Source organism: Danio rerio, chromosome 5, assembly GCF_052040795.2.
Source record: "Danio rerio strain M-AB ecotype USA chromosome 5, GRCz13ab, whole genome shotgun sequence".
Classification (NCBI taxonomy): domain Eukaryota; kingdom Metazoa; phylum Chordata; class Actinopteri; order Cypriniformes; family Danionidae; genus Danio; species Danio rerio.
Window position 1 is genome coordinate 5215453 of NC_141025.1, and position 12048 is coordinate 5227500.

A 12048-nucleotide genomic window follows, 5' to 3' on the forward strand; every position below is an offset into this window, starting at 1 on the left:
CTTCTCTCATTTGAAAATTTTCATTTAGATATTTTTTTTTTCGACATTTAATATTTCTTGTTCAAATAAATTATGAACAGCAGCTACACTAATAATTTGCTTTGTTCTATATTTTCACCTCTGGATGCTAATTGCCGGAGATTGTGCAGGTTCACTTAAAAAAAAAAAAAAAGCCCTGTGAAGAGATGATGATAAACATTGAAGACTTTGAGGGCAACACATACACTTAATACACAAATATACTTAGCCGCAGATTAACTTTGATTATGTATAGTAACTTTATATTACTATAAAATATAACTACCTTTTATATGTACAGAGGGCACTGCATCACGGCTAAATGATGCATATGGGATTGCCAGTGGGGATTACTCATTGCTGGCACCCCAAGAATAAGAGTTGACCAAGTGGGCTTACCAGACAATATACTGAGCATCTGGCTCCTCTGCCAAGATGGGTGTTGCGGGCTTCCGAGGAATGCTGTGTGTAACGGAGGCCAGCTAGTGTGTGCTGTGCAGGTAAACCTCACTCCTCTGACCTTTAAAGGTGCTCTAGCGACAGACGCTAGAAGCCATGGTCTTTAACCTCCTTGTTAGAGCAACCTGCTCCCATGCGAGTTTGAAAACCCAGGTCTGGTTGGGCCAACGAACAATACCTGCTTCTAATCCTCCCTGACCTTGCACAGTGTCTGTGCCATAGATATATACACTAGATATCGCATAGGGACCCTGAGCATGCGTCAATAGCGCCGCCACATTGGTACAGTGCTCCCAGGACAAATGTCATTCAACCGCACTAGTCAAGACAGTGTTATTACGAGAAGATGCGGGACTTTAGCGCTGTCTACGGGTGTAGTAACGAGCAAACAAAGAAAACAAAGCACAAAGGCAGAACATTTCATAGGTAATATTATGTTTTTTTTCCTTTTTTTGTATGTTCTGAACTTTTGTGCTAATCAGGTAACGTTATTGATGATAACAGTCAATTACTGCATTCACCATAAGGCAAAGCAGCTCCAACTCGCACTAAACACTCGGCTTATGCTAGTTTTGTTGAATAAAATCAGCAAACAATGCAAAAGAAATATGACAACGAGATGCTGCGCTGCCAGAAACTTGTATTATTGTCGGCTAGTAAAAGAGTCGTTCGGGGGATTCATTCACAAACGAATCGCTCCCTCCGTCAGTATGAGAAGTGAAAGCAGGAGAGGAGGTGTGTTTCAGGACATGATTAGATTAAATTTAACAGGGAGGGTGGATAGTACATTTCTGTACACACAAACACAAGCTTTTAGTCAGGAATGCTCGTGCGGTCACTGATTCATCAATGAAGAAAAGTGATGTAAAATTATAATTTTCATAATTAGAAAAAAAGAAATTGCATACTAACATCCAGGAAAACTCCCGATCATAGATATATGTGTATATGTGCATATCTCTGGCTTTGGATGGCCACAGTCCTCCACTGTACCTTGGTCCCGCATTCATTTCAAAGGAGCGCTACCCTGTAGCAAGATGGCGGCGCTATTGACGCATTCCGTCCAATAGACAACAATAGGCCAGACGACATCTAATGTATATATCTATGTGTCTGTGCGAGTAGGCTCCTAGGTGCATATTAGAAATATGCTCCTAGAAATGCATATTTGCGCATGCCTGGGGGGCAGCTGTGAGCCAGTACATCCGTGCCTAAGGAGGCCTCGGTCAGGGAATAAAACAACTGGCAATGGGTGGTTTAGGGGGAAAGAAAACAGGTCAACTTAGGCTTCCCAGAAGCACTTCCATATCAGCTGGACCATGCTTGCCTTTTTCCAGGAGCGTGAGCTGCTATGAAAGCCATCTATGAGAGTTAGGAACACTGCCAACAGCTCCAGGCAATTGAGATGACAATGCAACTGGGGTTCAATCCACGAACATTCAGCTGCATGCTTTTTACACACAGCCCTTCAGCCCATGCTGGAAGCATCTGTCAAAACAATGACATCCAGGGACTAAAAGTGCAGTGAGGTGATGGCAACCTGGTGCATGCCATGCCCATCTGGGACCAGATCATGAAGCTAGCGCTGAAGTGGTCTTATATGAAGCAATCCAAGTGCTGTGATGGAGGCTGCAGATGCCATATGCCCCAGAAGTCACTGAAAAAGTTTCAGAGGGACCACTGTGCTCCTGTCAAACTGTTTCAGTCTGGTCATCATGCTCTTTAGTAAGGCACACCATCATGGAGATCTAGTTTAGCTCCATTCCAAGATAAGAGATGCTCTGCCAAGGTGAAAGCTTGCTTTTTCTCAGTTGACCCATGTCAAAAGCCAATGCCCCTGCACATAATTAATTGATTGAAACCCTGTGGAGACAGGGAGGGCTCAAAAGGAAGAATCTTGTACTGCCAAGCCCGGATCTTGAACGCAAACCGAAGAAATGATCTGTGGCGTAGAAGAATTGAGACATGGAAAAACACATCCTTCATGTCTATTGCTACAAACCAATCCCATGGATGGATGCACCAGAGGATGTGTAAGCATCGTGAACGGCATCTTGTGTAGATAGCTACTCAGAATGTGTAGATCTAGCATTGGTTGTAACCCACCACTCTTTTTGGGCACTATCAAATACAGGCTGTAAAACCCACTCTTCATCTCAGCTGGATGGACTGGCTAGATTGCATCCTGTGCCAGGAGTACAGCAATCTTCTCACCCAAGATAGGGGCAGTTGCGGGCTTTACCTCGATCTACACACCGGTGAACTTGGGGGGCCGTTTGGCAAATTAAATAGCATAGCAGAGTCTGATTATCTGATTGAGCCACGTCGACGGACAGGCCAGTGCTAAACAGGCTGGCAGAGGCCAGCAAAGTCGGCACAAGTGGCATCTTCGGGGAGCAATCACTGACACACCAGCAGTGGGGCAGCTTGGGATGGGAGTGATCACCACAAATGGTGTGTCCTGAGGAAGAGCTGAAAATAAGAGATTGTCTCTTACCTTCCTCCTAGGATCCTAAGTGCTCAGGCTTTCACACCTGGAGAGAGGGAAATATGCTTTTTTTTTTGGCAATTTCGTTGTCGCTGGCCAGCCACTTTATTTGGAATTCCCTGGCCCTAAACTGAGAAAAGAGCAGTCCACCTCTTCTCTGGGTGGCCCATCTCATGGAGCAGTTCTCCTATTCTCCGGGTGGCCTGCCTCAGGGTCACTTTGTGTTCCACTTACCAGACTCATTTCACAAAGCGAGCTTTGTCGATGTTGAGCATATTGGCTAGGTTCAGCCAGAGGTGGTGTTTCTGGACCACTAATGTGGCCATTGCCCTCCCCAGGGATAGCTTCATACCCCTGGTCGCACCGCCGTCAGGAGTGGAGAGGGCAGAAGCACACAAGGACCAGAGAAAGGTCTCCTCCATGCCTGTGGGAGATCACTGTGCAGTTGCTGGGAAGAAGGGGATGGGGATTAGGGGACATGTCTCTCTTTAGTTGGTCCACCCCCAACTGGGGGTGACCTCACCTCCAGTCCTACTGCCGAACCAGCGTGGGAAAGCACAGCCATCATGTTCGACTCCAGGTACGAGACCTCGCTAACCACCCCGGAGGGCAGCCTGTACTATCATCGGAGCATGACACTCTTCCATTTTCACAGTTTTGCCACTACAGAGAGCCAAACATTAACACAATAACCACACCTCAAACCAAAAACACTATTTTTACTCATGTTAATGTGAACTTCTTGCCGAAATGAGATGAAAAACAGACACTTGGACAAACGTGTGTTCACTGGCATTTAATGTCTGTACAAGAAGAATCAGCCTTTTTGCTGATAAACCGCAATGTACCTCGATGGCAAACGAGAAATAATTTAGCAACGTATTTACATGGCAAACACAACAAGAGTTAATTCACAGTTACAGCAGAAACAAACATAACAGACATGCAGTGCGGCTGTACATGTGCTTTAATATCCCCAGAGCAGTGTTTCTCAATGCCGGTCCTCGCGCTCCACAGCTCTGCACATTTTTTGGATGCTTATCTCACATCAAACATTTGTTTTAATTCAACAACAAGTGCCCTGCGAAGGCGACTCAGTTTGAGGTGAGCATAGATGCTGCACTGAAATGGCATCTTAGTGTGCTATATGTTAATTTATATTGTGTTTATTTACAAAGGTCACACTTCATGTTTCTTTAGTAAGACGCTGTAGGCAGTGCTGTTGTGTAAATTCGTTAACGAATGTTTAAAAGTTAAATAAAAGTTTCTTGTGCTCTGGTAGAGAGTAATGAAGGAGAAGGGACTAGGGAAGAATGCACACTGTGTAGGGAACAACTCTTCTGAAGAGCTAGTCATCTAAATCAGCCGGGAAACATGCAAAATAAGCAAATCGGTGTAGCGCGAGGATCGGGATGGAGAAATTCTGCCCTAGTACAACACAAAAAAATATATATAAAAACAAGCTTAATTCAGACTCAGAAAGGCAAAACTGACATTAGATCAATAATACTCTGAAGAAATAACTAGTATCACTAACTAGAGTCAGTCTGTTGTGTGCGATGATGTTATTAAACTCAGAGGAGTGTGTTCAATCAATCTGACACTTCACAGACATTCTTCATCTCATAATGAAAATTGTGTCATTATTTACTTTCTCATGTTGTTTCACTAAATGATGTAGTTTGGGTTAGTCTTTATGCTCTTTCCACGTTGAAGGTCATTAAAAAAAATCTAACATCCCAAATAAGCTGAAATGTCATTAACGAAACATTTAATTTTATAATATTTGGAAATAAATGTCATTTTAGCGTTTTCTCAGAATGTTTTGAAGCACTTCGTGAAAAACATTCCATAAAAAGAACCAATGATTTTAGATTATTAAAGACTCAGAATGAAAGAGTTATTGAAAAAAGAGATATTAAAGACTCTTTTCAATGAAAAGTATAAAAAGTACACACAAAACATTCCTCTTTGGGCAACTTGTTTGATACAAGAACAATTAAAGCCACCAAACATGATTTAAAATGTATCATGAAAAAAATACTCTATGTGCATTAAGATATATATCACTAAATCCTGTGACTTTTAGAAAATGATCCGCAAAATTCACTTTTATTTTTAGTTTGCGTTTACAATCAGCATAAAGTTTGTTTTAAAAAAATATGGGTACACTGTCAGAAAAGAGTCCATATTTTTACCTAAAAGTTGTATATTAGTAACTCAAGGCTGAGCATTTGTACCTTAAAGTTGTATATTAGTACCTCAAGGCTCGTTATTGGTACCTGATAGTTGTATATCAGTACCTCAGGGCTCAGTATTAGTACCTTAAAGTTGTATATTAGTACCACAAGGTTCAGTATTGGTACCCTAATGTAGTAAATTACTACCTCAAGGCTCAGTATTGGCACCTTAATGTTGTATATTACCATCTCAAGGCTCAGTATTGGAACCTTAAATTGTATCTTTGTACCTTAAGGCTAAATATTAGTACTTTAAGTTTTATATTAGTACCTCAAGGCTCAGTATTGGTACCTTAATGTTGTATATTAGTACCTCAGGGCTCAGTATTAGTACCTTAAAGTTGTATATTAGTATCTCAGGGCTCAGTATTTTTACCTTTAAGTTGTATATTAGTACCTCAAGGCTCAAAATCGATACCTTAAAGTTGTATATTAGTACCTCAAGGCTCAAAATTTGTACCTTAAAGTTGTATATTAGTACTTCAAGGCTCAAAATTTGTACCTTAAAGTTGTATATTAGTACCTAAAGGCTCAAAATTGGTACCTTAAAGTTGTATATTAGTACCTCAAGGCTCAAAATTGGTAACTTAAAGTTGTATACTGGTACCTCAAGGCTTAAAATTGGTACCTTAAAGTTGTATATTAGTACTTCAAGGCTCAAAATTTGTACCTTAAAGTTGTATATTAGTACCTAAAGGCTCAAAATTGGTACCTTAAAGTTGTATATTAGTACCTCAAGGCTCAAAATTGGTACCTTAAAGTTGTATATTAGTACTTCAAGGCTCAAAATTTGTACCTTAAAGTTGTATATTAGTACCTAAAGGCTTAAAATTGGTACCTTAAAGTTGTATATTAGTACCTCAAGGCTCAAAATCGGTACCATAAAGTTGTATATTAGTACCTCAAGGCTTAAAATTGGTACCTTAAAGTTGTATATTAGTACCTAAAGGCTCAAAATTGGTACCTTAAAGTTGTATCTTAGTGCCTCAAGGCTCAGTATTGGTACTTTAAAGTTGTATAATAGTATCTTAAGGGTGCATATTTTACTATAAAGGTATTATTATCTTAGTACTGCCTCAGTGACAGATTATACCTTTATTTTGGAGATTGTTACAATTAAAGGGATAGTTCACCCAAGAATGAAACTTTACTCACAATTTACTCCCCCTCAAGGTGTTACAAATCAATAATGAAGACATTTTGATACACGTTGGAAACCTGCAATCTATAACCATTAGAAAAACATAGCAGAAAAAATGAATACTATAGAAGTCAATGGTTACAGGTTTTGTGTTCAACAGAAAAAATATCTTTTTGATACAAGTAAATTGTGAGTAAGTTGACAATTTTTGTGTGAACTATCCCTTTAAGTCTCACTATTAACTAGTGCATTATGACGTGCCTGTTATTAAAATACTGAATGTTTATTAATACTAATAAAGTACATATTCTGCATGATATTAATCTACATCCCTAATCCAACCCAATATTTAAATCCAACTGCTGCCTTAATAACTATCAATAAGCAGCAAATTAGGAGTTTATTATTAAATTCATAATAGTTAGAATCATATTTTAAACTAAAGCATGACCAATCTTTCTTAAAAAAATAAATAAAAATGAAACAGCATACTTGTGCAAATGACATCATGAGAGTATAAATAATGACCAAATTTTATTTTGAAATGAGTCACTCCAGTGATTCTGCTTAGTGTCAGATTTGTAGAGCTGATATGAGATGTTGTGTTGAGTGTCTGACGGTCATTTTTCCTTCATTTAAAGAAAAGCATGCTGGAAAAACTAAACCTCATTACATTCATCAGTCCCGCACAGATGAAAAGATGAGAAAATAAATGTACAGAATATTACAGTGCTGTGCTTTCACTCGATTTGAAGAAGCATCTCCGATCAGCATTGATGGCTCACATTTACAGATAAACCAATAAAAATGACACATAAATTAATGAACATCTCTTCGAAATCAATCCTCGCTTCACTTCAGGTGTATCTGCACATCATCATATGTATTTAAAAATCTGCTTGCATGAATAATTGCTTGGAGAAATCTCACAAAAATAATTCAGGTCGCATTTCACACCCAAAAACCAAAAGATGCAAATAAGGAATATGATTTTGCATTAAGAAAATTGAGTCCATTCTGACATTACTTTCATGTGTGCATTTCAATATATATAAATAAACAATGTCCAATAATGGACGTGTAAAATAAAAGCACCATAATAAATATAACCATGATATACTGTAACTACTTAATTATAAATAATATCATTGTTACAGTGATGAGAATTAGTGGTTAAATCTGCTTTATTACAATGAAAGTAATGTCAGATTGTGAAAAAAAGTACATTTTCTTTAAGCAAAATATAATCGCTTATTTAAGTCGATTCATTTGGGGTCAAATTTGACAATCTGTGCGAATGTGACTTTCACAATAACACAAATTACCTCAAGCATTTAGTGAGATGAAAATGAACTTCTTGGTTTTAACTGAGTGATGTTTTTATAAAAAATGGTTTAGTCCTGAAATAGCACAAGAAATCTTAAAGACTGACACACATCAGCGGGTTAAAGTTGTGAGTTGTGAGCAAAACCTAATTTAAAATGAGCCGAAACCTTCGTTTTTGTAAAGCATTTGTTAATACTCAAAGCCTTAAGCAAACTTCTGTGAGTATAAAAATGGCTAAAAAATAAAAGTGGATTCAAATCCCTGATGTAAACAATCACACTCACAAACCTCCTGCAAGCAGCACCGTCCGGGTCCATTATCAGAACATTTAGCAGAACTTAAAATCCCTGTGCTGAAAGGAGAAACACGATATGATTGGATTAGTCTGTATCTAAACCTGTTAGCCAGGAGCTGGTTTACATCATCAGTGTTGATCCACTTGTGCTTTGTTTTCTTATGGCTCTTTTCATTTAACCTTTCGGGACATTTAAAGAGACAGTTCACCCAATAATGAAAACTATGCCATCGTTTAAGCATCCACCACTTGTCCTTGTTTCTGTTTAACACACAGAAAGATATTCTAAAAAATGTCATTGACTTCCATAGTATTTTTTGTCCTATTATGGATGTCAGCATTCATCAGAATATATTGTTTTGTGTTCAACAAAAGAAGCTTATAAACGTTTTGAATCACTTGAGTGTGAAAAAAGATTCATTTGATGAGTGAACTGACCCTTTTAAAATGTCAATCGTGAGCTTCTGTTTGATTTTATTCCTAAAACAGTCACACTTTATAATAAGGTTTCATTAGTAAATGTTAACATGAACTACAGTACACTTATAAAATGTCTTGTTTTTAGTCTAAATATCTAAAAATTCTTAAATCAACAAGCATTTTATAGACAAGCAAAACATATTGTTTTGTTTTAAGAAATAATAAGTCAAATTTAAGTGAGTTTTCCCCTAAAGCAAGTAAAATAATCTGACAATAAGATAAGAAAAAAAAAACGTTTTCCTTTTGATATAAGATTATTTTGCTTAGCCTATTGTCTGATTATTTAGCTTGTTTTAAGGAAAAACTCGCTTAATTTCTACATATTATTTCCTAAAACAAGACAAAAGGTTTTGCTTGTCTATAAAATGCTTCATAATTCATAAATCTTTAGATATTTTTAGATAAATCTTAGTAAGAAAAGCATTTTGCAGTGTGATAAAGAACACCTATTAATACCTTTTAATGCATTATTAAAATCTAAAGTTGTGCTTGTTAACATTATTTAATGCACTCTGAGTTAACAAGAACTAAGAATAATTGACTTTATATAGATCAACCATAAATAAACACTGTAATATATGTATTGTTTATAGTAAACACATTAACTAACGAAACCTAGTAAAGTGTGACCTCTAAAACATACCTGACCGATCGCAACATCAACAAACTCTTCATGCATAAATCTCCACACTGAAGACTTCATAAAGCTGGATTTTCCTCCATTCGAGAGTGCAGATCTGGTCTGTAACAGTGGTCCAGATGAACAGATCCAGTGCTTTGGCTCAGTGTCTCCTTAATGTTGAAGTTTTCACTCGTTCTTCGTGAGTTTGCTGATTGAAACACGTTCTCCTCCATCTCTGTAGGCCTTTTGGCACATTATAAATGTCTGCAGGCAAGAGCTACACAAGTCTCTTTACTCAAACGACATGAGATTTGCTGGTATCTGAGAGAGAGGAGAGAAAATATAAAGCATTGAGTAATTATGAAATGTCATTGCTGGATATTAGTTCAAATAGAGGGTAGAGTAACAACTTTAGAATAATGGTCCATTGGTTAATGTATTTACTAACATTAACTAAGCATGAATAATCTTGTATTGTATATATTAATCATAGTTCAACTTAAACTAAGGCATTATTGTAGGGAACAACCTTCTTAGGATTGTTTCTCAAGCTTTGATGGGTATAAGTGCTCTTTAGCTTGATCATAACATGAAAGTCCATCCAATATATATATATATATATATATATATATATATAAATATATATATATATATATATATATATATATATATATATATATATATATATATATATATATATATATATATATATATATAAATATATATATATATATATATATATATATATATATATATATATAAATATATATATAAATATATATATATATATATATATATATATATATATATTTATATTTATATATATATATATATATATATATATATTCATATAGATATATATATATATATATATATATATATATATATATATATATATATATATATATATATATATATATATATATATATATATATATATATATATATATATATATATATATATATATATATATATTATATATATATATATATATATATATATATAAATATATATATATATATATATATATATATATATATATATATATATATATATATATATATATAAATATATATATATATATATATATATATATATATATATATATATATATATATAAATATATATATATATATATATATATATATATATATATATATATATATATATATATATAAATATATATATAAATATATATATATATATATATATATATATATATATATATATATATATATATATATATATATATTTATATTTATATATATATATATATATATATTCATATAGATATATATATATATATATATATATATATATATATATATATATATATATAAATATATATATATATATATATATATATATATATATATATATATATATATATATATATATATATATATATATATATTTATATTTATATATATATATATATATATATATATATATTCATATAGATATATATATATATATATATATATATATATATATATATATATATATATATATATATATTTATATATATATATATATATATATATATATATATATATATATATATATATATATATATATATTTATATATATATTTATATATATATATATATATATATATATATATATATATATATATATATATATATATATATATATATATATATATATATATATATATATATATATATTTCCAGCTAAATTTCCTTGCTCTGTTAAGAATTACTTGTGAAATATTGGATACTTTAATTTGGGCTGTTAAATTGGATTTCAACTGTATAAATATTTGATAAAAGTAATTTATTATGTTGTGCTGTTTTAGCACTGATGTTGGACAGTTATTTGATTTCTTAAATTATTACAGTGTAAATTGCTTAAAAAAATAGCTCTGCTGTAATATATAACATTATCATTATGGGACATTCTACCAGAAACACGTGACAGGGTCTGACTTCGGTGAAAAATAAAAAAATAAAAATCGCATCCTTGACCACTGTCAGCTTCTTCTTTGTCAAATGATGTATGATGTCACTTTTGAGTCATAGCCTCAAACATGTATTGCACACATGGACTGACAGAAACATGGACACAGTTGTACATTTATTTGAATTATATATTTGTAGTAGGGCAGCGTAGTGGTGCAGTGGGTATCGCTCACAGCTGGTGTGACCCCCGGCTGGATCATTTGTCATTTCTATGCAGAGTTTGCATGTTCTCCCTATGTTCACGTGGGCTTTCTCCAGGTGCTCCAGTTTCTCTCACAGTCCAAACACATGCGCTATAGGTGAATTGGGTAAGCTAAATTGGCCATAGTGTATGAGTGTGTGTGTGTTTGTGTGAATGAGAGTGTACGGATGTTTCCCAGTGATGGGTTGTGGCTGAAAGGGCATCCGTTGTGTAAAACATATGCTGGAAAAGTTGGCGGTTCATTCCGCTGTGGCGAGCTCTGATTAATAAAGGGAGTAAGCCAAAGGAAAATGAAAGAATGAATATTTGTAGTGTTTATTTGTAGAATTTATTAATAATTTCATGTTTTTAATCATTCATTCATTCTTTTTCTTGTCGGCTTAGTCCGTTTATTAATCCGGGGTCGCGACAGCTGAATGAACCGCCAACTCATCCAGCATATTTTTATCCAGCGGATGCCTCTGGGAAACATCCATACACACTTATCCACACACACACACTCATACACTACGGACAATTTAGCCAACCCAATTCACCTGTACCGCATGTGTTTGGACTGTGGGGGAAACCGGAGCACCCGGAGGAAACCCACGAGAACATGCAAACTCCACACAGAAACGCCAACTTAGCCAAGGCTTGAACCAGCAACCCAGCGAACTTCTTGCTGTGAGGCGACAGCACTACCTACTGCGCCACTGCGTCACTTCATGTTTTTAATCAACTGATGTGAATGATAACAACCTTAAACTTGTAATTTCTGAAGTATTTCTAAATAACATAACATAACATAAGCA

General features: G+C 34.5%; 1 protein-coding gene across 9 annotated transcripts in view; it reads right to left on the reverse strand.

The window, feature by feature from the left end:
* Positions 1-3746: 3746 nt before the first annotated feature.
* Positions 3747-12048, reverse strand: part of LOC101882086 (ras-specific guanine nucleotide-releasing factor RalGPS1-like) — a 328440-nt gene continuing 320138 nt past the window's right edge. For 2 of the 9 annotated variants that reach the window (XR_015490749.1, XR_015490745.1), the window contains 3 exons: positions 6766-9390; positions 5750-6332; positions 3747-5581 (listed from right to left, as the gene is read on the reverse strand). Coding sequence is in view for 1 of the 9 variants with exons in the window: in XM_087253213.1 (XP_087109339.1) it covers positions 9361-9390 (30 nt within the window). In the remaining 8 variants the exon portion in view is untranslated. Of the gene's footprint in view, positions 9391-12048 lie in introns of all 9 variants that reach the window. The other 7 variants (XR_015490751.1, XR_015490746.1, XR_015490748.1 and 4 more) reach the window with 5 other exon arrangements.